Source organism: Cervus elaphus, chromosome 10, assembly GCF_910594005.1.
Source record: "Cervus elaphus chromosome 10, mCerEla1.1, whole genome shotgun sequence".
Classification (NCBI taxonomy): Eukaryota; Metazoa; Chordata; class Mammalia; order Artiodactyla; family Cervidae; genus Cervus; species Cervus elaphus.
Window position 1 is genome coordinate 16,389,994 of NC_057824.1, and position 24,105 is coordinate 16,414,098.

Consider the following 24,105-nt stretch of genomic DNA (forward strand, 5'->3'; position numbering starts at 1 on the left):
TCTGTTCTTCCTGAGCCTGCGTGTCGGGGGCTGGGGGGGCCATGGTCCGGGCAAGGAGGCGGCAGCCTGTGGCGCCCCAAGACCTAGCTGAGGCACACAGCCCCCTTCCTCAGCCTCCGCTCCCCAGATCTATCTGCCTGGCCCCTCCCAGCACACTGGGGACCCCTGTGCCTCGGAGCTCTGCCCTCCTGTCCCCAGACTGGGCCCTGGCCCCCTGTAGGAGCACGCAGGTCAGGCCTCTGCCCTGTGTTGGCCCTCCCGGGCCTGCTGGCGTCCAGTGAGGCCAGGTGGCTGTGTAAATACTGGGGGTGGGGCCTCAAGGTGGGGGCCAGGCTCTCGGGGCACAAGTTCAGGAGGGCGTGTTCCCAGGTCCCCAGCCAGCTGCTGAGGGAGGCAGCCGGCGTCCCCTGCAGGCTTCCAGACAGCTGGCTGCAGCTGGCTCCCACGACCCCCGCCCCCGCCCGCAGCCCAGATCGTCACGTCTCCATCCCAGGCTTCCAGGCCGCCCTGTTCCAGACACATGTGAGCATGGGTGTGCACACAGCTCACGCGTGTGCTTTCCAGCCTGCCCCCCGCCCCCGCCCCGGCCCCGGTACAACTCAGCCAGACCCTAACTACAAACAACCCCCAAGCTTTATTATAAACAGGCTACGGCTCCCCAGCAAAGGCACAGACAGACAGTGGCCAGAGTGGCGCCGGGCAGAGGCCCCAGGCCCTCAGAGTCCCCGTGCAGCTGGGCACAGGGCCCGGTTGAGGCAGGCCTGGCAGCGTGGGTGGACGGGCAGGCAAGTCTGCTGGCCGAAGCCCACCAGCAGGCCGTTGATTTCGCGCCACAGTTCCCTGTGGGGGTGGGGGTCATCAGTGTGGAGTGTGGAGGGAGGCAGGGAGGGAGCCCACCCCGCCCCACCCTGGGGGTGGGCACACCTGGGCAGCCACTCCTCCAGGGCCCTGCGGGTGTCCTCTGGGGACCTGGTTGCCTTCTTGGTCCACCTGAGTCGGTTGGCAATTCTGTGCACGTGTGTGTCCACTGCTGCTTGGAAATGGGGGAGGGTGAACACTCGGCAGCCTCACTGGGCCAGACTGCCCATCCCTGCCCGTGTCTCCCAACGTGGGTGGGTGGGGGGTCCCCATGGCTCCTTCCCTGCGCCCCCCCCCCCCAGCATCTGAGGAGGGCCCAGAACTGCAAAGGTTGCCTGGGCCTGTGCCTGGGCAGGGGCTGGAGCCAGACCCAGAGGTCTTGGCCTTCTACACAAGGGTGCAGCAGTGCCTCCTGGCACTGGCTGTGGGTGCCAGGCTGGATGGCAGCAGCTCGGCCCGCAGAGACAGCACCTGCCACTGTACCATCAGGGACGGAGCGGTGAGCGCCGCCAGGACAGCTGCAGCTGTCGTCCACCTGGCCGCAGCCCCTGCTCCCCTGACCGGCCACCCGGGGGGCTTGGCTGGGGCACCTGCTCGGTGGGGCCCCCTCCCCTCACCAGATGCGGTCCCTATCTCCTCCCCGCGTCGTGTCTGCCCAAGAGAAAGCAAGAAAGTGAGTTCCTGCAGCAGCTCACTTCTCTGCTGCTAGCTGCCTGGAAAAAGGCTCAGCCCTCCCCCAACAGCTGTGACAGGCGTCCCGGGGGCTCAGGGAGAGCAGGCGAATGGAGAAGTCACACCCTGGGGTCACCAAGGCTCGGCTTCTTTCTCTGTAACATGGAGGTGAGCGCTCCCGTAAGTTACCCAGGGCTGCACCGCACTGTGAACCCCCCGGGTGGCCGGTCCAAGAGGGCTCTGCACCTCTGGGCTGCTAACAGGAGCAAATGCTTCCCCTGCTTTGTGGCCCAGTTCAGAGAGGCCATGTGCCTCACCCAGGATCACCTGGCTGGGAGGGTGCCCAGCTACTACTGGAGGGGGATGTGCCCCACCCCTGCCAGGGTCACCCTGCAGCTGGCTGGGCCCACAGACAACCGCGAAGCACACGGTTCTCACACTCCGCTGGTCCACAGACCCGCCCGCCCGCTCCTGGACACGGGCAGCCAAGGACAGCCGCCAGGAGAAGCTCGAGTGTCTGCTGAGCGGCTGGTAGCTGTGGGAGCCCAGTGGGGGTGGGGGCTCTGCCCTGGCCGGGCTCCTGCCCATCAGGGCTTCTGAGCTCCTGCCGCGATGGGGGCGGGGCCCTCCTCCTCCCATGGGCAGTAGATGGAAGGGGTCCCCAGCCCAGGGGCAGGCTGCACCAGCCACGGGAGCCTTGGGGCATTCCTGACTGCCTCTCCTGGCTCCTCTGCACAAGACCCTGAGAAGTGCCAGGGTGGGGGCACACAATGGGTCATGGGTCAAGGCCTGGTTACCAGGCCGACTGGGCCTGTGTCGTGAGGCCTCGGAAGCCCCAACCCACTGGGCAAAGATCTGAGGAGGCTGGCCCACCCCAACGCCGGGGTCTGTCTCCACTCGGAGATCCTCCAGGGCCAGGATGCGCCACAAGGACCCAGGAGAGGAGTCCGGGGACGGGCCGCCCCCACCCCCCTGGGGTCCCATCTCCCGTCTGTCCACGCTCATCCCAGAGTCTTGTGCTCTGGCCTCTCCCCCGCGCCGCAGCTGGGCAGATGCTGTTCCTTCTGCCTGGAGCGCATTTCCTCCTCTTGGCCTGGCCAGCCCACCTCGCCACTCAGCTCTTGGATGATTTATCACCTCCTCAGGAAGTCCTCCCGACGCCCCAGACCAGGCTGGCTCCCGAGGTGCCCTGAACGCCCCGTCAGCATTTCTACTCTCGAGTGGGGAGCTGTCTGATGTCTCTCTCGCTCAGGCGGCACAGTCCCGAGTCGGCCGCGGGCCTCCCCCGGGGCTCAGCACAACCGCAGGTGCTCAGCAAACGGGAGCTCCTCCTGTCAGTACCTGTCTCTGGGTGGGGCGGCCTCGCTCCTGATCCTTTGGGCTGAGTTGTGAACGAGGAGACCTGAGCTGGGGACATGGGGAACCTTGACAGCAGCCAGCAAGCCTGGAGCCGGCCACTCCCCCCTCGCGTGTGCTCCACTCACCAATGCCTGACACGGTGCCCCAGGCCACCGCCATGGCCAAGTGCGCCATCTTGGGCCCGACGCCGGGCAGCGCCACCAGCTCTGCCACGGAGGCTGGGATGTCCCCACCGTAACGCTGCTGCAGGATCTCACTGGTCTGCTTGATGTACTTCACCTTGCTCTGAAAGATTGCGGGGGTGAGCCCTGGAGGCCAGGGATATCGCCTGACTGGGGAGGACGAGGCGCAGAGAAGACCCCCAGGTGCCCAGAGCTACCCATCACCGTTCAGGACACACTTAGAGGCACCTGCTTGCCAAGGGCAGCAGGAAGGCCAAGGGAGGTCCAGTGCAGGCCTGCCTACCTCCCACCTGCCTGGGCCCCAGGACAAGTGTGTGGGGTCTGGTTTGATTCCCCCTGCACCATCACTCCCCACGGGAGACCAGGCAGGCTAAGAAGGGCCAGCCATGTCAGCAGCTGGGCTCAACAGCACCTGGGCCTTCAGGAAGGAAGGCTGGAGACTGGGGCTCCCCCGCCTGCTGCCAGGCCAGCAGGGCAGTTCCCATCCTGGGCCTGAGTGGATAGGGCTATTTAAAACCCATCTGACAAACTGCAGCCCAAGCCAGTGCCAAGGGGAAACAGCCCCGCCCACCCGCCACCCTGTACTCCGGTGGCCTGCTGCTGCTCCCGAGGGGAGGGGCCGTGCACTCCAGGGAGGCTCCGAGTCAACCAAGGGCTAAGTGGGTGGGCAGCCTTAGCGAGGAAGGGAAGGGCCAGGCGGCTGGGCAGGGAGGGGGAGGAAGGAAGGGGTGGGCTGCAGACAGGAAAGGCCAAGGAGCTCTGGGGTCTGGACTGAGGCCCCACCGCCCAGCCCCCTGTGGGTTGGTCAGAGAGACAAGGGCAGGCTGGGGCTCCAGGGGAAACTCACAGCCAGGGATGCCTGCCCCGGCAACCCCCCACCCCCCACCCCACAGCTGCTCAGCCTCCTTGACACCTTCTGCAAGCCAGTGGCGCCCCCAGGCCTGCTGGCCACAGGCTGGCTCACCCTCCAGAAGCCCACGGGATAGATAAGCGCGCCCAGCGTGCTGTCGTCCGTCTGCAGGATGCTGTCCACCGTCAGGCCCCGGGCCCGTAGCCGCTGCATGGCGCCCGCTGTCACCTGGTCCTTGGTCTGGCTGGAGAGCATCAGGGACAGCAGCACCTGGTACCTCCGCACCTACTTGCACATGGACAGGCACCAGGGTGGCGGCGGGTCCTGGGTGCTCACCGTGGGCCAGGCCCCAGCCAAGCCCTTTACTCATCTCCACGTGTCACCCCGGGCCTGGCCAAGGGGGCGTGTGTGGTGTGTGGCTTAGATCTGTTTCTCCACTTAGGAAGAAAATAACTGCACCTGCTTTGCAAGATCACTATGAGGCTTAAAGAACCGCACCTGGCACGATGCCAGTGCTCGACTGCTCGGTTACTCTTGCTATCACTTTGCAAAGGATGCTGCGGTTCACTTTACAGACAAGCAAACTGAGGCCCAAGTCCAAGGCAGCAGACTTGGGATTGGAATCAGGTTGGTCTCAGGACCAGGCTCTGGGCCAGTGAAGTATAAGGAACTCCCTCTCTGAGCCAATGTTACCCAACACCCCTGATGTGCCAGCTGTCCCTGCTAGAGACCTGAGAGGAAGCGAGTGTCTTGTTCAGAAGAGGTCACCAGCAGATGGGTCCCTGCCTACCTTTGGGGATGCGCTGGGGTCAAAGCAGTGCTCAGCCCCCAGCAGGTCCACAGGCGCGTCCTTCCCACTCCTCATGGTCCGGATGTTGTCCAGCTGCCGCCGCCAGTCCTGAGGTTCCCAGGATGGTGCCTGGAGACGCTCGGGCCCCTCGCCTTTCTCACCTTCTGAGGCCTCGTAGGCCACACTCAGTCTTCGTGCCTTCCGCTGACGCTTCACGGGGCCATAGCTTTTCCTCCCTTCTGCAAAAAGTGCCACTAGATGTGGGCACTGCCCTACTTGCTATCTCATCCCGTATCATTTGTTCAACAATCACCCATCACCCATCACCTACTATAGCCGGGGGTGCTCTGGCTTGTACGGCACGTGTTCTGGGCCAGGTCAGCCTTCCTTATGGCGCTGCCCCTCCGGCCAAGCCCACTGCCGCACATGAGGACGCCAGTGACAGCCTCCACCATGGCAGCCCCCGCTCAAGTCTCAACGCTATCAGAGAGAGCTTTCTAAAATCTGGATTAAGTCGTGTGACTTCCTGTTGGAAACCTTTCATTGGTTTTCCTCTTTACTTGTGAAGCACTCCAAACTGCCCTGGCATCAATGCTCGTGCCCACTGTGCCTGTCCCCCCGCCATGCTTCTTGCCCAGTGTGTCATCCTGTCCGTCTGGGCTACTCCTGGGGTCTTTGGGTGTCTGTGGGAATCCTCCTCTGCCCAGTCCTGCAGACATCCAGACAGGACAAGGGGCAGGGGCCCTGTCATCCTCACTCATCACTGAGTCCCAAAGTAAGCCCTCAATAAGGAAACATGTAGGTCCCTAACACGGATGTAAATGGTAAGGAAAGTCACGCCGTTTCCCGTTTTCTCTCAGAGGCACCGTCTAGCAGGGGGAGAAACCACCTGGCTGGGAGTGTCCCTGGCACCGGACCTCTGAGCTGGAAGCAGCTCTCAGGACAGGGCCAGTGCGCCTCGCAGTCGGCCTGGCACAAGTGGCGTTCCCTAGAGCATGCTAGTGGGACTGGGAGATCTTTCTTGAACAGATGTAGGAGAAGGAGGTGGGAATGTCCGAACTCAGCCCCTGTCTGCTGGGAACGGAGCTCAAGGCGGGAACTCACGGCCCGCCCCGCTGTCCCCCGACGTGAAGCCCAGGAGCTCGCCCGAGGCTGCTGGGTACCAGCCCTCGCGGCGCGGAGCCCTCACGTGCGACCGGGACCCCAGCCTCCAGTCCCTTGAAGGTTCCCTTCCCCGCCTCTCCTCCTGTGCCCCACCTCGGGCGCGGTGCTACCTGCAGCCGCCTCTCCGCTCCGGAGCGGCGCAGCCTTCTCCCCACCCCCCTGCAGGCTGGCCCCGGTCCCCCGGCTCCGGGCGCGGGTCACCACCATCCTCACTCCCGCCGCGTTCATGGCGGATTCCTGCGGACTACACCTCCCGGCTGACCCCGCGCTGTTCCCACGTGACCAGCCCTTCGCCCGGCCTTCGGGACAGAGAGCTGCCCAGGACTACGCCTCCCAGCAAGCGCTGCGGCGGCCCTCGGCTCCCTCCCACAGTCCCCTCCCACGGCCGGAAGTGCGGGTCGCGCTTCCGGCGGCGGCCTGTGGCCCGGGGTGTGCTGGGTTCTCCGCCCCGGGACAGCCCGGCGCGCGGCGGGCGGGGTGAGTGGTGAGTGGCTCGCGGCGTCCGGGCCGCAGGCGCCGGCTCGGCCCGCGGGGTGGCCGGCCCCGACGGGACGGCGGGGGACGTTTGCCCCTCCAGGCCTGCCCCGCGCTGAGGCGGCGGGGGCGGACCCCGCGGTGTCGCGCCCGGCCCTCGGGCGCGCCCACCTCAGGCTGACCCTGGAGCTCCAAGCATTCCTTGGCTTTAAGTCCGTGGCGGTTGCGGAGGGGGGTGGTCCCTGTTCCTGGCGTCCCCCCGACAGTCCTCCCACACACGGGGCGAAGAGAGACGGCAGACATCGGGGCTCCCTGGACCCCGCGGCGGCCGTCCGGGGCCCCTCTCTCACCGCACGCACTGAGTCAGGAGGCGCGGGCGGACGGCCGGGCCCTTCATGGGTTTATTTCTGGCTGGGACCGCCTGGCTGTGGTGGAGGTCTCCAGGGGGCTGTGGGAGGAAGAAAGGTCGTGCACACCGGGAACCTAGGGTCCGCGGGCGGCCGGCGGTCCGCTGGGGGGCGGGCGGGCAGAGTCGTTCCTGAGGTCTCTGCCTGATTCTCGGCACAGAGGAGTCCTCTGGTGCGTCCTTGCCCAGCATGGCTAAGCCAGCAAGCAAAGATTCAGGCTTGAAGGAGAAGTTCAAGATTCTGTTGGGACTGGGGACTCCACGGCCAAATCCCAGGTCTGCAGAGGGCAAACAGACTGAGTTTATCATCACCGCGGAAATCCTGAGAGTGAGTGAGCTGCCTGGGTCTTCTCTGCTGAATGGGAGGTGCAGGGAACGCTGAGTTTGACCTGTCTCCAGGTTCTGTGGGGCTGCTGTCCCCAGCATCATGGTGGTGATGGTTTTCCTCTGGGTATTCAGGAAGTCAGGATCTTGGGGACTTGGTCCAGTACACTGGAGTTCGTATTCAGATGTTGATGTTAAGAAAATCTGTTTCACTAGATGTGACCAGAACACCACGGTCTCTGCAGGTGATTAGGATTATGCCCAGGTGTAACTGATAATTTGAGAGTTCCTGGAAGATGTAAGTCTTCACTCTTTTGCGTGTGTTAGACTCTCCCAGCACGTGCCTAGTCAGTGCTTTGCCCATAAATAATGTTGAATTTTTGTGCTTTTAAAGTTTCCTGTCCAGAAACAACCAACATGCTCATCAGTTGATGAAGGTGTCAGCAAAATACGATAGATACATCCATAGGATGGAGAGACTGTTATTTGCCAAAAAGAATGAAGCACTGATAACATGCAAAAGCATGAATGAACTTTGAAAACATTCTAAGTGACAGAAGCCAATCGCAAAGTCTCACATTAATGTATGATTGTGTATATATGAAGTGTCTAGAATAAGCAAACCCATAGAGACAAAGTAGATTAGTTTTTGCCAGGGCTTGGATGAGGAGGGGATGAGGAGTGAAGCTTCCTTTTGAGGTGATGAAAATGTTCTGGAATTAGTGGATCTGGTTGCAAGTACTGAATATACTAAAAGCTGAATTATACGGTTTAAAGTCATTACAATGGTGAGTTTCATATGTGAGGTTTTTTTTTAGTGAAAAAAACTGTAGCTGTGAAAAAAAAAGTTGTTTGTTCTCACTCCCTTAAGGTGGGAGTGGTCAACTAGTGATTCCTGGTTTCAAGAGGTCTGCTGTACGTCTCCAGTGTTGGTAAGACAGGGCAGTTCTTAGAGTGCCCTGTGATTCACAGGTAAGGAGACCTGGTCCCTGAGCCGGGACCCCCTTGCCTTCTTTATCTCTCCAGGAGCTGAGTGTTGAATGTGGCCTCAACAATCGCATCCGGGTGATAGGGCAGATCTGTGAGGTTGCCAGAACGAAGAAATTCGAAGAGGTAGGTGTGTCTCGAGTGGGTGACGGGACAGATTCATGTGAACTGCACTAAAGGCTGATTTGGCTTTTTCTAGGAGCAGGACTAACAGCTGACTTTGCTAAGGAACTGTTGCACACCGTTTGAGAAATTTAGTCTTGTCTTAGTGATGGGGAGAGGTTCCCTGGTGGCTCAGCTGGTAAAAAAATCCTGCCATGCAGGACACCTGGGTTCGATCTCTGGGTTGGGAAGATCTGCTGGAGAAGGGAAAGCCCACTCCAGTATTCTGGCTTGGAGAATTCCATGGACTGTATAGTCCATAGGGTCGCAAAGAGTCGGACACGACTGAGAGACTTCTTTCACTTAGTGATAGGGAAGCTTCTGGAAATGTCCTGAGCACAACTCTGAGAGGCCAGTTCCGTGTGGAGATGGGGAGCAAGGGGTTAGGCTCTTTTAGCAGATTCGGGAGAGGTTTTGCGGTGGCTTACAGAAATGCACGGTCACTGTCCTCTCACATTACACACTTGCAGGAGAGTCTTTTGGGGAGAGACGTTTGGGTGGCATTAAGCAGCCTCACAGATGTAGGCATGTTTATTTCTGACAGGTGCTTCCAGGCTCTTTCCCACGTCCTGTGGACAGAGGGGGCGCTGCTGTTAGAGTTCCTCCAGGTCTGTGCACTCGCCTTGCCGCCCCACTTCTGTGCGAGTGACACAGGGCTAGACGTGGGTCTCATACGTGGCGGGTTCAGATCTGCTTGGGGGAGAGTGACCCCTGTATCCTCTGCAGACCATCTGAAACGTGCAGGCTGCACTTCACCAGGGATAAATGTGAGGATAGGCGTCAGAGTTCTCAGAGTTGTCGGTGTGAGTGCAGAAAAGGGAGCCATGACCGGGGTGCCGTCTAGTGAATGCGCGGCTCGGCCTCAGAGGCCCGGGTAGACTGGGGGCTCAGGTTGCATCGGGAGGAGTACAGGGAATGGGACAGAGGAGGGGAGGTTCCGAGGTGTCTGGAGTTGGTCGGAGTGTTGGTCAGACTGCATCTATAAGACATTTTAGCCCCCCTCTTAAGAGGAGTGAGTGCAGGAAAGGGTGACTGGTCTGGAAACCTTGGCTGAAGTGGGGAAAGGAAGGTGATATGAGAGGCTGATTCAAAGAGCTCTGGGGAAAGGGCTCAGTTCCCTCGTGGGCTGGGTAGACTTAGAAAGCAGATTCCAGAACCTGCACAGAGTACTTAGCAGAGGCAGAGTTGGGGTAGAGTGCTAAGTAGCCCAAAGCTGGCTTGTTCACACTAGGGGGAACCAGAGCACGGGGCTCCTGGGTCAGGTCGCAGGCCCGGGGATCACTCTGGCACTGCTGGTTCTGAGCGTGTTCAGGTGACTGCCCAGAGAGGCTGAGCAAGCTCTGGGAACTCCCTGCTGACCTCCAGGGGCAGCCAGGACAGCCTCCCTGGCCCACCTGCCCTCCTCCCTGCCCTCAGCCTATGGCCTGGTGAGGGTTAAAGGACCGGCTAGGGTTTGAAGGCGCTTGGTCAGGCTTGAAGGTTCCCCTGGTCAGGCTCATGCTCGCTGCAGGCTGTGACATGTACATGAGGGCTTTAGAGAAGCGAGTTCAAGTCAGAAGAGCATGTTGTTCTGCTCTGTCCTGTGCCCATGAGACTGTCCTCTGAGCTGAGGGGCCAGCACACCAATCGCCATCCCCTCTCTGCCGGGTAGCATGCAGTGGAAGCACTCTGGAAGGCTGTCTCGGACCTGCTGCAGCCAGAGCGGCCGCCCGAGGCTCGGCATGCGGTGCTGGCCCTGCTGAAGGCCATCGTGCAGGGGCAGGTAAGGGCGGCCGCGTGCTGAGCACGCCGGACTCGCGTCTAGTGGCGGCACCCCGCACAAGTCGGCTGGTGCCCAGCGCCCCGCAGCCGCACTGCTCGTGTGGGCACGTGTGTCACCCCTCCGATCTCTGTGACCCGCACAAGCCACCGCCACCTCCCCTGTCCAGTGAGGGTGCTTGTCCCTCCTCCTCCTCTGGGGCGTAAACGAGGCAGTCTGTGCCGCGTGAGGAGTGGTGCTGGCACAAGTGTGCCGTTGCTGTCTTGCTCTCACCTCCCGCCCCTGCTCCCTGGGGTCCGGCCCTGCTGGAACACCCAGGCCGCCCCTCGCCATTCCTGCCCGGGCGGTCCCCTCTCCTCCTGGCTGGTTTCCTCCACGCCCTCCACCCCTGCTCCGAGAAGCCCCCACCTCAGCTTGGCTAGGCCGCTGTTGTCATTGCGTGAGCACCCCTTGAGGGTGGGGTGCATTGGCCCCTGCTGAGTGCCTGCCCCCGTGTCTAGACCTGGGCACCTAGTAGGTGCTCCACACACAGGTCAGCTGATGACCAGCGTGCCCGATCCCCTCCCCATCTGGTCCCTCACAGCTGCTTCCTAGGGGAGGGAGACAGCCCCAGGGCTGGGAGTCTTGGGGCCCGTGGCACTTCCAGAACTTCTCACAGCTGCCTGGGAAACCCAGGGGATCCTGACTGCTGACCCCATGGTTTTGTCTTCAGGGGGACCGCCTGGGCGTTCTCAGGGCCCTCTTCTTCAAGGTCATTAAGGATTACCCCTCTAATGAAGACCTCCACGAGAGACTGGAAGTTTTCAAGGCCCTCACAGACAATGGGAGACACATCACCTACTTGGAAGAAGAGCTGGGTGGGTGCCACATTGGGTGTGAGGTTTCTCTGGCCTTGGTGATCAGATTTAATCCGAGATACACAAGGCCTCGGGGTCCAGAGGGAGAGCTGCAGTTCACAAGGGCGGCCTGAAGAGGGCACTGCAGCACCCAGGTCTGCTTACCTGTGTGCAGCCTGCTTCAGCTGCCCAGAGCTCCTGGGGAGCTTGTTGAAAATGCACAGTTCTGGGCTTCGCTCCAGACCTGCTGGCTCTGACCTCTGGGGACTAGGGTCTGGACATGTCTTTTGGGCAGGCAGGAGGTGGTCTGAGTTTTGTTGTTGGAGAGCGTGCTGTCAACCCAGGCCTCAGGCTGGGTCTTGCCCAGAGTGTCCTGAGGTTTCTGGGGCCCAGGGCCACCTTGCCTGTCTTCCTTCTTCCCCTTCACGCGAGTCTGGCCTCCTAATCCTTCCCTTAGCTGGCCGTCCTCCCTGTTGTCCTTACAGTGTGAGTTTCCATGATCTTTAGAGTTCATGTCACTGCTGTGGGGAGAGAAGGGCAGAGGAAGAAGTGAATCTGACTTGGGCCTTGCTGTTCCGTAAATTAGAAAATGGGCCTCAGCTGTCGGCCCTGCTCTGGCACAGGTGCTGACGCTAAGGCAGTGGTCACGTTTTCTGTCCAAGTTTATTTGGCTAGGAACTGAGCAGTGCTTGTGTCTCTTGTCGGGGGAGGCCCTCCTAGACTCTTACTCCCTGTTTGCACCCCCAGCATCAGGGGTAAGCATCTGTGAGCATCAGATGCACAAAGGCTACCCATTCCCCAGCCCAGACCCTGCATGCACCTGGGTGCTGGTGAGCTCCTGTGACTCGCTGGCCTGCTGGGGCTCCAGCTCAGCTGCCGTCAGCACCCTGGTGGCCCGCCTGTCATTCCCTGGGGACCATTGATGTGGTTTCCAGCAGTGAATGGGATGGGGACACGGTTTCCTGGGGAGGGGGTGAGTTGTATGGACGGTGCTCTCTTCTCCCCAGCGGACTTTGTCCTGCAGTGGATGGATGTCGGCCTGTCCTCCGAATTCCTCCTGGTGCTCGTGAACTTAGTCAAATTCAATAGCTGTTACCTTGATGAATACATCGCATCCATGGTCCAGTAAGAAAGCCTTTCAGTCACGTTGGCCTGATCACAGTCTCACTGTCTCATGCCGGCAGTTCAGCTCTGCAGGGTGAATAAAGCTGTTGAAACCATTAAATGAGACATTGGAAGTGGCCAGAGCCATTTTCCACATGGCATTTGTGACATGTGTGACGTCACTTGGTGACTGGTTTACTGTTTCTCGTCACTTGTTCAGAACACTGCAGCCTGCAGGCAGGGGTGCGGTGTTGGTGCTGCATACCCCGCACGCGCACGAGCAGTGGTGGGGAGGCGGGCCCTGAGGGAGGGCAAGCCGCCCTTTTAACTGACTTTGTCGAGGAAGCAGGAAGTAGAGTGGAGCCACCTGGCCTCTGGGCAGTGTCCTCTCAGCTGCCTTGTGCTTCTTCCCCAGCATGGTCTGCCTGCTGTGTGTCCAGACTGTGTCCTCCGTGGACATAGAGGTCAGTAACCCCCCACAAGGCCCCCCTCCCCCCAGGGACGGTCCCTTCCACCCTCCTGGGCAGGCCAGGTGGTGTTGCAACTGAGACCCTGGGCCCTGGGGTCAAGCCCTGTGCTGCCGCTCACCAGCTGGGTGGCCTCTGGCATGCTGCTTGGCCTCTCTGAGCCTCAGGACTCTCCTGTAAGGAAGGCCAGTTGGGTGACGTCTGTTGTGGGGTCATGGTTTATGACGGGATGACCCACTGTGACTAGGATGGAGCAGGGCCTCCCAGACACTCACTGACTCTGAGGGTCCCAGGAGGGCCACTTTGGCAAAGGGAGGGCGATCGTCACTGGCCAAAGGGTCATCGGTGGGAAGTGGTGGAGGTGTGCCATCCCTGCAGGCAGGAGGCAGGGCCGGCTTGACCCTCTCTCCGCCCCCCAGGTGTCTCTGCAGGTGCTGGATGCCGTGGTCTGCTACAACTGTCTGCCTGCCGAGAGCCTCCCCCTGTTCATCGTCACCCTCTGCCGCACCATCAACGTCAAGGAGCTCTGTGAGCCTTGCTGGAAGGTAGGGTCTCCACTTCCATTCCACAGAGACTTCCCAGGGGAGGTGATAAGTCAGCCCGAGCATGGGACAAGGGCCGTCTGGCGTGCAGTGAATGGCCTCTGGCTCCCGGCACTCCCAGACAGTGGCCTGCTAAGGGAAGCCAATGCATTTTCCCAGTGGCCGAGCGGAGGCCAGGGTTTGGTGGCATTTTGAGGGCAAACTCGGGTACCTGTGTCTGGGAGGAGGTGGCGGAGAGCAGCTGGGCGTGGAGGGCTGCAGGGCGTGGCCGTATGAGGCCTGGGGCTCGTGTCTGCCCGTCCGACGGCAGCGTGTCCCTTCCCAGCTGATGCGCAACCTCCTGGGCACCCACCTGGGCCACAGTGCCATCTACCACATGTGCCGCATCATGGAGGACAGGTGAGTGCGGGTCGCCCGGCCCCTGTGGGCGAGGGTGCGGGCAGCTCGGGGGCCGCGGGGATCCCCAGGAGGGCTCCCCATGTGGGCTCTGGCCCAGCACAGGCTGATGGGAGCTTCCTGGGCTGGTGGGGGGCTGCTCCATAAGGGAGCGCTAAGCTGGGGCATACGTCTTCTGCTCCTGTCCTCCTCCTGCTGGTGAAGTCAGGATACTCAGCCTGAGCTCCCGACCCCCCTCCACACATGGACCTCCTCCAGCAGGGCCGCATCCCCAGGCCTGCCTCACTTCCCGCAGCCAGACCATCACAGGGCCGGTCACTTCTGCCCTGAGATGGTTCATCGGTCCACTCCCCGGCCCCACCCGCACCCTCAGCGCTCACCTGCTCACTGCTCTCCTGCACCCACTCTTGGCCTCCCAAGTCCAGTCCTCCACACGGCAGCCACACAGATCTGACGGTGTCCTTCTCTGCCTAAAGCCACAGTGGCTCCTAGTGCCCTCAGCCTGTGAGCCTCTTGTTCCTCCGTCTTGCCTTTCTGCTGGCCACCCTGGGCCTTGCACTACTGTTCGTCTTGCTGGAATGTCCTGCCGCCTGGGTTGAGTTTCTCTGAGTGTCCTTGACATCTCAGTGTTGTGCCTGGTTCCCCGATGGTCCGAGCAGGTCTGCTCTCACGTCCCACGGCTCCTCCTCAGCTGTAACCTGAGGGGGTCCCTAGCGTTAGTTTACGCAGTCATTTGGGTCACACCTGTTTCTCCGAGGCTGTCGGCACCACGAGGCCGAGGGCCTTTGTGTCCTGGCAGCTCGTGTGGCTCCTCAGCCGGTCAGCGTGATGACTGTTGAGCAAATGTGAGAACAGGCTGCATAGTTGTGCTGCCCTGAGCCCCCTGTGCAATCCCTTCCCCTACTCGGCTCCCACCTCAGAAGCATAGGGACCTCTGGAGAAGCTGCTGGAGCCTGACAGACACTGGGCTGCCCTCTGCTCATGTCCTGTGTTCCCGGGGATACTTGCAGAGCCTACATGGAGGATGCACCGCTGCTGAGAGGAGCCGTGTTCTTTGTTGGCATGGCTCTCTGGGGTGCCCACCGGCTCTATTCTCTCAAGAACTCCCCAACATCTGTGTTGCCATCGTTTTATGAGGTAACTTAGTTTCCGCACCATGGTAGGCTGGCGAGTGTGGGGGGGTTCCCCTCAGCTGGGTCAGGCCTGTCAGATTGGAGTCTGCTGCAGGGACAGGGCTTTGCCTGTAGGGATGAGACGTGGGGCCTTTGAAGGGTTCATTCGCAAGCAGATGTTATACTTTATGAATTTCATTTTCTGCCGATTAACATCAGGACTGCTCAAGAGTCCCTTGGGGATAGCCGCATGCTTGCTTTTGACAGTTCCCTTGGTCAAGTGGCAGCCTTGCACTTATTCTAGAATGGGGCCAGAGATGGTAGCTCATGTCTCTGCATTGCCTAGTGGGGTCTGGAGCACTTTGTTGTGTGTTTTCACGTAGTTGTCACGGCATTCTCGTGAGCTGGGGCGATCACACTCTCCTCAGCTTACCAGACGAACGGATGAGCTGGGTGGTGTCCAGGCTTGCACCGCATCCTGATCAGGGTTGTCCTGGCTGGGGAGGGCATGCTCTCTATGCATGGCTTGCGTTTCATGAGGCCGGTCATTCGGGGCCCAGAATTTGAAGTGAACGGTCTGGCTCCATCAGGCCCTTTGGAGCCAGCATAGAATACACACTTCTGGGCTCCTGAGGTGCTGTTTCTGTGGCCCATGAGATGTGTGGAAGCGAAGTGTCTCAGGCTGTGTTCCGAGGGAGGGCTGTGTGCTGGGGCTTCCTTTGCGAGATCTAGCAGGAGCTGACCACCACATGCCCCGTGTTCCAGGCCATGACCTGTCCGAATGAGGTGGTGTCCTACGAGATTGTCCTCTCCATAACCAGACTCATCAAGAAGTACAGGAGGGATCTCCAGGCTGTGACCTGGGACATCCTGCTGAACATCATCGAGCGTCTGCTCCAGCAGCTCCAGGTGAGGTGGGCAGGAAGGCTGGCATGGGGAGACCGGGACTATGGACTGGTCAGCCGGGAGGGCCCTCCCTCAGAGCCCGCTGCACCACGTCCCCTGATGATTTTCAGGGCTGTCAGCTCGTGGTCCACTGAAGATGGCTGTTTTTCCCAAACACGCTCTGTCAGCTGGAGCAGGACTGTGTCGTAGGTGGGCAGGGGGTGGGAGCTGCATCAGTCAGGATGGACAGTGTAACCTGCCGGGTCACCCCCACGGCCGCAAGTAGACCCTGAAGACAGTTCCTGCCCGCCGTTTTGGTGGACCTTTGGAGGAAGGCGTTGCCCGTGGCGGGAAGGAGGATGTGCTCGAGCAGGGGCTGTGAGGAGAGGCGGGCACACACAACGCAGGCTCGGGCCTGGGCCTCCCATGGGGGGAAGGACTGGAACTCAGTGGGGCCTGGGCTCCCGTCCCTGAGGGGTGGGTGCTGACTATTCAGGCAGTGCTTAATCTTGGAGGGATGGGCTGGAAGACTGTGCCACGGGGCCCCCAGAAGGTGCGAGATCCTGGGGGCGGCCCACTCTGCAGGCAGCACCAGTACTCCATGGGACCCACCATTCTGAGTGGGCAGGAGCAGTGCAGTGCCTGGCACACCCAGCACGGGGCAGTTATGCCCCCGCCTGGCTGGAGAGCTGGAGTCTGGACCCAGCTGCCTTGAGCTGAGGACTCCAATGCCGAGTCCTGGCAGGGAGGTGGGCTCCTTCCTGAGTGCCGGCATCCCCGTGTTGCAGAGCCTGGACAGCCCAGAGCTGAGCGCCATCGTGCATGACCTGCTGAGCACAGTGGAGGAGCTGTGTGACCAGAATGAGTTTCATGGCTCGCAGGAGAGATACTTTGAGCTCGTGGAGAGGTGTGCGGACCAGAGGCCTGTAAGACCACCTCTCTCCTCACCACAGTGGGGCTGGGGTTTAGGTCAGGTGGTTGGCAGGGGTGCTGTGTGGGTCTGGGGGAGGTTCTCCATGAGTTTGAAGTAAAGGCCCGGGCAGGCTCCTGTTCCCCTGGGGTTTGTGCCCCAGCAGTGGTGTCTACAGGCGTCAGCAGGCTGGAGGCGTGCGGGCCTGGGTGCTCCGCACAGCTCAACTCCATCTCCGCCCACCTCGGTGGTGGGAGATGGATGCCTGGCAGTTCCGTGCTCGGCGTGTCTGCTCCCCGCGCCGCAGGCCGTCCTGGCACAGAGAGGCTAGCCTGATGCCAGGCTTTCACGTGGGTGTTCAGTGAGTCCTCACTGAGGCCAGCAGAGCCTCTATCGTGTAGGCTCCCTCCCTGTGTCCTGGCGTGGCTCGTCTCCTAGGCCAGCAGCGTGGGGCTGGGTTTATGAGAAAATCTCGGAAAGGGCTGAGCGGCTTCTTAACCCCAGGTCTTTCTTCTTTTGACAGGAGTCCTCCCTCTTAAACTTAATAACCTACAGGGCTCAGTCCATCCATCCAGCGAAGGACGGCTGGATCCACAACCTGCAGCTGCTGATGGAGAGGTTCTTCAGGTAGGTGCACGACCAGGACAGTTAGCACTTTCTTCCCTGGTTCTTGAATGTGACGGTTCTCACTGCATGGGAGAGGGTTTGTCTTCCAGTAGGACAGACAGACAGTCAGTCCCCTGAGGCCGCTGCGCTTGCTGCTCCTGTGGGGTGGTTGTCTGGAAAGAGGCCATCTCTGAGGGCCAGGTGCTCTGCCTTTCACCTGTTCTGGGTGTGCATGTTGCTGTGCTGGGTCCAGGCGGCAAGAATCTGGATTCAGTCTCGCCTGCCGCCGAGGCGGGTCGGGGTGGGGTGCCCAGAGGAACCCTCGGACCTCAGGCTGGTGCGGGGGAGGTGGCGGCTGGTGTACCTGCCCAGCCCAGCAGTGTGCCCCGCCCCCAGGAGTGAGTCACGCAGCGCCGTGCGCATCAAGGTGCTGGACGTCCTGTCCTTCGTGCTGCTCATCAACAGGCAGTTCTACGAGGTGCGTGCCTGGGCCGCCGCGGGAGCCCTGGGGCGGCGGGGGCGGGGTGGCCTCCGAGGGCCGTGCAGGGCACTGCTGGCCTCAGAAGCAGCCTATGGCCCTTCTTGGGGCCCCTCAGTGGCAGGCTTTGTTTCCTCGTTGACCCCTCCCTCCCTCCCTCCTGCCAGGCCTATGGCTGAGAGGCCAGGAGGGCACAGCCCCTGCCTTCAGGAAAACAGACTTGTGTGGGGACGTTTTCCTTTCACTCTGTGATCATGCTCGCCCTCCGGACTCTGGGTGGGTCCCCCACTGCCATGGTGGGGTCACGCCGTGCCTGCCTCTCTGCTGTGTTGCTTCCCTTCTGGTGCATCCTTCTCTGGATTTGGGGCCAGAAGCTGCCCTTCTTTCCAGAGCAGCCATAGCCCCGCCTGCTGGGCTGCCTTCTCCGGGGGAGGCGCTCAGGCGCCAGGTGTCTCCCCTCTTCCAGCACCTTCCTCACGGCGGCCTCACTGTAGCGCCTGCTGCTCCTGGGACCTGTTGGCCCCGCCTGCCCTCTCAGCCTCCCCTTTCTCTGCATCTCTGTCTGCTGGAATTCACTCTTCAGAGTCCAGCTCAGCACTGCCTCTTCAGGAAGCCCTCTGGGTTCCCAAGTCCCTTGTGTTGGGGTCATCTTGTCTTGTTCTCCGCTCCTATAGTGCCTTGTAGCTGCTTCTGTTAAAGCGCCTCCTGCGGCCCCATGACAGTGGGCTCCGTGATATCAGCGCACACGCAGAGGGCCCTCCGCATGGGGTCCTTCTGAATCGTGACACTGCGGGAGCGGGGACACAGTCATTGCCGTGTTCACGTCTGAGCCTGCACCCGTGGACTCTGCCCACGCTGGACCGCTGTGTACCTGTCATTGTCCTGAGCTGAGGGGCTGTGCCGAGCGCCCCTCTGGCTCTCGCACACCCCTGCCGTGGGTCGTCCCAAGTCTGGAATGACATGTTGGTGTATCTCGGCCATGGCCAGAGGCTCACCTCGTTGCTCTTGTGCTTGCTGCAGGAGGAGCTTATCAACTCAGTGGTCATCTCGCAGCTCTCCCACATCCCTGAGGATAGAGACCACCAGGTCCGGAAGCTGGCCACCCAGTTGCTGGTAGATCTGGCCGAAGGCTGCCATACCCACCACTTCAACAGCCTACTGGACATCATTGAGAAAGTGAGAGCCGCGTGAACCTGGGGGGCCCAGGCGGCCACTGGGACCCCTCCCGGTGGTGGAGCCCAGCAGGCAGCAGCGTTCCCTGGACCTGCCGTGTGTTCTCTGCAGAGTGACTGCCTGAGTCTCCCCGACGCTGGTTCCCTCCCGGGGTTGGGAGGCCTGGCCAGGCCAGCTGCAGCCCTGCTGCCTGGGGCCCCGGGACGTGTCTCTCTGGCTCCAGGAAGGGCTGGCTGGGGCAGGGCTTGGGTCCATTGTTGTTCTGCACAACTAGCCCCCTTTTCTTTTAGTTTTAAAATGCGTTGCAAAAAAAAAAAATGCAGTTTCTGACCCCACTCCAGTACTCTTGCCTGGAAAATCCCATGGACAGAGGAGCCCGGTGGGCTGCAGTCCATGGGGTCACTAAGAGTCGGATATGACTAAGCGACTTCACTTTCACTTTCATGCATTGGAGAAGCAAATGGCAACCCACTCCAGTGTTCTTGCCTGGAGAATCCCAGGGACAGGGGAGGCTGGTGGGCTGCCGTCTATGGGGTCGCACAGAGTCGGACACGACTGAGGCGACTTAGCAGCAGCAGCAGTTTCTAATCTGTGCCTTGACTGGGTGGATGGCTCCCTTCCTTCTGAGAAACAGAGGAGAACGCACTCGCTGGTAGAGAACTGGGGAGGTGATGGTTGCTGCCTGAGGGAGCCCGGAGCTGGGGTTTAGAGGAGGTCTTCTCTCTGCAGGTGATCGCCCGCTCCCTCTCGCCGCCCCCTGAGCTGGAGGAGAGGGATGTGGCCGCATACTCGGCCTCCTTGGAGGACGTGAAGACTGCGGTCCTGGGGCTCCTGGTCATCCTTCAGGTGGGCTCTGCCTCAAGGGTGCTGCTCCCTGGGGACCTGCGCACTCCCGCAGGTGGTCCTGCCTCCTGGGTGCCATGGGGCCAGGTCAGAGTCCTCACGGCAGGGTAGACAAGGCCCCGAGTCAGTGCAGAACTGCCTCAGCTGTCCCCGTGGCCAGGAAGGCAGGGAGCGCTGCCGTCTGTCTGGCCCCCCGGTTGTGGTACCCCTGGGGTCGCTGGTGCCGTGGCCATCCCTTCACATCCTGGCAGGCTGGTGGCAGTGGCCACCAGCCCTCCATCGCTGACGGACAAAGCATTGCAGTGCTACTTAAGGTCACCTGCCAGGATCTGTATTTTGTAAAGTGAAATGTTTCAGTCAGTTGGATCATCAACTACTCTGTAAAACGTTGATGGTAGAAAGGTTCCCGTAAAGTTTATACATGGTGGACTTTTATTACCTGACGTGGAAGTTTAAAATGTATTTGCTACAGACACTGAGCGGCACCTCCTGAGCGTCTTGTCGACAGGAGCCTCGTGCTCCCTGTGTGCTGACTTGCGGGGTCTTGAGGAGCCCTGTGGTCTGGATGGACCAGAACCCTGCTATGGGGAAAGAGGGAGAGACGGTCTTGCTCTCACTTGGAAATCCAGCCTGGAGACCTGGGGCTGTCAAGCGCGCGCGCGCGCGCGCGTGTGTGTGTGTGTCTCTGTACAGTGATACGTGTTTTAAGTCTTCTCCAAGGCTTAGAGTACCACAGAGGGGACCCCAGGCCCACCCCATAACCCCTGACCCCGTTCCCCAAACCAGGCTGCTGGCAGCCCTGAGCGCCATCTGCCTCCCCAGCCCCTCAGGCTTTGCCTGCCAGGAGGTTTCCTTGACCTTGTGGAGGGGGCGGGGATAATGACCGCCCCACCGTGAGGGGACAGCCCCCTTCATGGGCCCGCATGGGGTGCACACACCTGCTGTGCAGGGTGATCCCCCACCCCGTTTGTCCCACTTCGCCTCGTGGTGTTGAGAAGGTTCCATCAGCACACGTGCGTTCTGCCTCACATGGCTGAGGCGTCGGGCAGTTTTCCTATTTCTTATCTGATTCCCTTTGACAACACAGACGCGTGACTGTCTCTGGTGTTTCACCATCACCAAGGCGGGGCATGTGGGGCCCTACCGGTGGAAGGAAGCCCCAGAGTGGCGTTGGTGGCTCGCAGGGTTTGTACAGGGTGGTAGATGTGGCCAGTTACCTCAGTGCCTACCTGGCTGCTCCCCGGGACACCATGGTGCTGGCTCCCTGGCTGCATCTCGGCCTCCTGCCTCGCGGTGACCAGCACTCTCTCTGCAGACCAAGCTGTACGCCCTGCCCGCCAGCCATGCCACACGCGTGTACGAGACACTGGTCGGCCACATTCAGCTCCACTACAAGCACAGCTACACCCTGCCCATTGCCAGCAGCATCCGTCTGCAGGTGTGTGCCCAGGGCGCCCAGCAGCTGCAGCCGGCTTGGTAAACGCAATGACTGCCGGCTGGAGGGGTGGCGGGGCCCCAGGGGGTCTGTAGCAGACTGTCCCTCCTTTGCACCAGCTGAGGCTGCTGCTTCCTTGGCCTGTGGTCTGTGTGCCTCTCAGTCACATGGGGTTCTGAGATGGGGGCAGAGAGCGGGAATTGCCCTGACTTCTAGGGGGTCCTGGTGCTCCAGAGCCTGGCGGTGGAGGGCAGGGCGGGGCACCCTGGCTTGAGCTTCCACCTGGGGAGCTGGCGGCAGGGTGAGCAGAGGTGACTGGAGGGGGAGCCCTGTCCCTCATGGAGCGTCTGCCTGAGGGGACGGCCCTCTGTGTTTGGGGGGTGAGGGTGTCCTGAGTAGAGCTCTGCTGGCAGTACCCCAGGCCATGCATTGCTGCCTGGCCGGGTGCCAGGCGTCCGCTCCCTGCCCCGGGCAAGAGACTGGTGTTGCCCAGCTGTTGTGGGGATGTCACAGGCCCCATGGGGAGGCCACGGGTGCCGTGAAGTTGGGGCGGGTTTGCCGTTGGGGTGGCCACCTCTGCCGAGAGCCTGCGTGACTGGGCAGCGGTGTCCTGCTCTGTCGGACCACTCCGTCCGCTCTCCGCAGGCCTTTGACTTCCTGCTGCAGCTGCGGGCCGACTCGCTGCACCGCCTGGGCCTACCCAGCAAGGATGGGCTCGTGAGGTTCAGCCCCTACTGCGTCTGTGACTACCTGTACGTCCGGGGCCCGGGTCGGGGTGGTGGCTGGCTACTCTCACCCTGGGGTGGCACTGGGGCTGGAGACGGCTCTAGAGGCCTCGGCGGACAGCCCCGGTTGGGGCTCGGGGCCTACGTCCATCCTTAGCCTGCTGGAGCGGGAGCTCTGGGTTCAGCGAGGTCCCGCCTGCTCCCACAGGGAGACGGAGAGGAGCTCTGAGAAGAAGGCTGGGGGGCCCCTGTCCCCGCCCACCGGGCCCCCTGGCCCCGCACCCGCGGGCCCGGCCGTGCGTCTCGGCTCCCTGCCCTACTCTCTGCTCTTCCGTGTTCTGCTGCAGTGTCTGAAGCAGGTGAGGGGCCGGGCTCCCAGCTGCACTGGGTCAGACTGAGCTTTGTGGGTGCTCCCCGGGCACTCAGCCCCTTCCCCATGTGGGTGACCTTGGAGGGCGCTCAAGCCTGAGGGCCCTCAGTCGTTCCGTAGTGTGGTGCTGAGTGCCTGCAATGGGCAGTGCATCCCTGGAAGCTGGGTGTGGAGCCCAGGAGGCCTTCGGCCTCTGGGAGGTGGTTTTGGTACAAGAGTGAAGGACGTGGACAGGCAGCTGGACTGTAGAGTGGGGCGTGCCTCGGGGGAGGCTCTGACAGACGATGTGGGGCAAGGGGGATGGGGGCATTTTATGTCACGGGGTGTGAGGGAGGTGGCTGAGGGCAGTCTTGGAAGGTGCGAGATTCCAGCGGCAGGAGGGACCCGGGCCTGGCCGTGGGGCGGGTAAGTTGCCTGCACTGGAGTTGGAGCTGGGCCTCCCGCCCACCTGGCGTCTGGAGGCAGCGGCCACGGCCCAGGACTGACCCTCCCAAGTGCGAGCTGCAGGGACAGAGGGCCAAGTCATGCAAGAGAGCAGGTTCGAGCCCTGCTGCCGCCCAGACGGAGCTCCCAGCCCTGAGATCCGTCTCCCATTGCTGCAGGAGTCCGACTGGAAGGTGCTGAAGCTGGTGCTCAGCAAGCTGCCCGAGTCGCTGCGCTACAAGGTCCTCATCTTCACCTCCCCATGCAGCGTCGACCAGCTGTCCGCTGCCCTCTGCTCCATGGTGCGCCTTCCACCTTGGCCCTCCCCTGGTCCACGGAGCCTGGGGGTGCGCGGGGCCATGTATAGCACAAACAATTTTGCCTCAGAGGCTCAGGCCCTGGCTGGAGCGCAGGAGGGGCCTTCAGGACCCCGTCGTCCAGTCTGGCTCACCTGTGGGGGATCAGGGGCCTCAGCAAAGGGCTGAGCTCACAGGCCTGGACGGGGTCCTGACTCCTCCCTGCTCCTCCAAGGAGCTCCGTGATATGGGCATCCCGTCTCCTGTCTCCCTAGCGGGTCAGCAGGTGTCCTCCTGCTGCTCCGAGAAAGCAGACTGCTGGTTAGATAAGGCAGCAGGAGGGTCCCAGGCCTTTGGCCCATCCTCCCGCTGGGCCTCCATTCTCAGGGGCCTGCCTGGGTCTCCGGCCACCTGGCCTGATCTCTCTGCCGACAGAGCTTCACATCTGGGCTATGGCTGTTAGCTTTCAGGTCCCAAGACCCTGGAGCGGCTCCGAGGCACCCCGGAAGGCTTCTCCAGAACCGACCTGCATCTTGCTGTGGTTCCTGTGCTGACAGCACTGATCTCTTACCACAACTACTTGGACAAAACTAGACAGGTAACAGGCGGGAGAGGGACAGTTGGTCCCCAGGATGCTGGCCTCAGCTAGAGCGGCCCAGTGTCTTCCTTATAACCTGGTGCTGGGCCAGGGCGAGGGCAGCTGGCTTTGTTTCCTCCTGGGGCCACCGCAGGCATGGGCTGGCTCAGCCTAGAACCACGGACGTTTGGACTCACTGATGCGCCCGAGTTCTCTCCGGGTATGGGCTTATGCAGCCCTTGAATGTCCCCTCCCAACGTAGCCCCGTTTTGTTTTTAAGGAGCATTGCCTGGCTTGTCTTTACTCCAGCTTTAGGGTTGGTGTTCAGCCTCTTGATTGACGTGGACGTGTGTGGAGAGGCAGGGTGGGTGGGCCGAGGGCCCCCCACTTCTCTCTGCCTCCACGTCTGTGATCAGGAGCAACAAGCACGCATGATAAAGCCTGTCTCCTCAGGTCCACACTGCTGGGTGCAAGGCCTGCAAGGAGCTGTCACCTCACTCTAAGTTCCGAACACTTGTCTTGGTCACTCTATCTTCATTGAGCAGGGAACAGAAGTGTGGGGATGGTCAGGGCAAGGCGAGGCGCTAGAGCAGGACCTTGTGGGCCCTGAGCCCACGCTCCCGGTCAGTGCTGTGGGGGCTCACTGCGCCTGGCTTCCCCACCTCACTGCCCACTCGCACTCCAGGAGAACGTAAGCCCAGCTCCTCCTGTGTGGCCCGGCCTGGTTTTCACTGGCTGCACTCCTGGGGTAGCTGGCCATATTGGGCTGAAGTTTCCCCAAGGAGCCGTGAGGCCCAGAGTGTTACTGAGCGGGGGCGCTGGCTGCAGGAGGTCAGAATCACCCAGGGCCCAGGTGGTTTGCCCCGAGGCTGTGGCCTGAGCCGGTACTTGTCTCTTGGGGACTCGGCCCAGGGTGGGTGTGGGCCTGGCCGCCTCGCCA

General features: G+C 61.5%; 2 protein-coding genes across 13 annotated transcripts in view; one reads left to right on the forward strand and one right to left on the reverse strand.

Moving 5' to 3' along the window:
- Positions 1-615: 615 nt before the first annotated feature.
- On the reverse strand, positions 616-6,133 carry NTHL1 (nth like DNA glycosylase 1). Of its 3 annotated transcripts, none has more exons than XM_043915939.1 (6): positions 5,986-6,133; positions 4,712-4,950; positions 4,036-4,206; positions 3,015-3,174; positions 925-1,030; positions 616-840 (listed from the first exon to the last, which is right to left on the reverse strand). In XM_043915939.1, the coding sequence occupies exons 1-6, from the start codon at positions 6,101-6,103 to the stop codon at positions 717-719; spliced, it is 918 nt and encodes a 305-aa protein (XP_043771874.1). In that variant the 5' UTR covers positions 6,104-6,133; the 3' UTR covers positions 616-716. The 3 variants fall into 3 exon arrangements, with proteins under 3 accessions (XP_043771874.1, XP_043771875.1, XP_043771876.1); XM_043915940.1 differs by having other exon boundaries at positions 4,712-4,947; positions 5,986-6,121; XM_043915941.1 differs by lacking the exon at positions 925-1,030.
- A 94-nt stretch (positions 6,134-6,227) lies between these two features.
- TSC2 (TSC complex subunit 2) overlaps positions 6,228-24,105 on the forward strand; it is a 29,805-nt gene continuing 11,927 nt past the window's right edge. For 5 of the 10 annotated variants that reach the window (XM_043915929.1, XM_043915928.1, XM_043915932.1 and 2 more), the window contains exons 1-20: positions 6,366-7,083; positions 8,106-8,192; positions 9,880-9,990; positions 10,700-10,844; positions 11,831-11,948; positions 12,343-12,391; positions 12,814-12,939; positions 13,262-13,335; positions 14,343-14,469; positions 15,210-15,353; positions 16,118-16,255; positions 16,763-16,866; positions 17,242-17,323; positions 18,344-18,499; positions 19,226-19,342; positions 20,655-20,777; positions 21,420-21,526; positions 21,708-21,858; positions 22,472-22,594; positions 23,052-23,186. In XM_043915929.1, coding sequence (XP_043771864.1) covers positions 6,946-7,083; positions 8,106-8,192; positions 9,880-9,990; positions 10,700-10,844; positions 11,831-11,948; positions 12,343-12,391; positions 12,814-12,939; positions 13,262-13,335; positions 14,343-14,469; positions 15,210-15,353; positions 16,118-16,255; positions 16,763-16,866; positions 17,242-17,323; positions 18,344-18,499; positions 19,226-19,342; positions 20,655-20,777; positions 21,420-21,526; positions 21,708-21,858; positions 22,472-22,594; positions 23,052-23,186 — 2,355 coding nt within the window. In that variant the 5' untranslated portion in view covers positions 6,366-6,945. The other 5 variants (XM_043915935.1, XM_043915937.1, XM_043915927.1 and 2 more) reach the window with 4 other exon arrangements.

What these genes read in the sequence shown, in the direction of transcription:
- NTHL1 (XM_043915939.1), bottom strand. Translation starts at nt 6,103, where the DNA reads ATGAACGCGGCGGGAGTGAGGATGGTGGTGACCCGCGCCCGGAGCCGG. An exon ending in ATCCCGTGGGCTTCTGGAGG is followed by an intron (nt 3,175 to 4,035) that starts GTGAGCCAGCCT and finishes GCAATCTTTCAG; the next exon opens with AGCAAGGTGAAGTACATCAA. An exon ending in GGGCACCGTGTCAGGCATTG is followed by an intron (nt 1,031 to 3,014) that starts GTGAGTGGAGCA and finishes ATTTCCAAGCAG; the next exon opens with CAGTGGACACACACGTGCAC.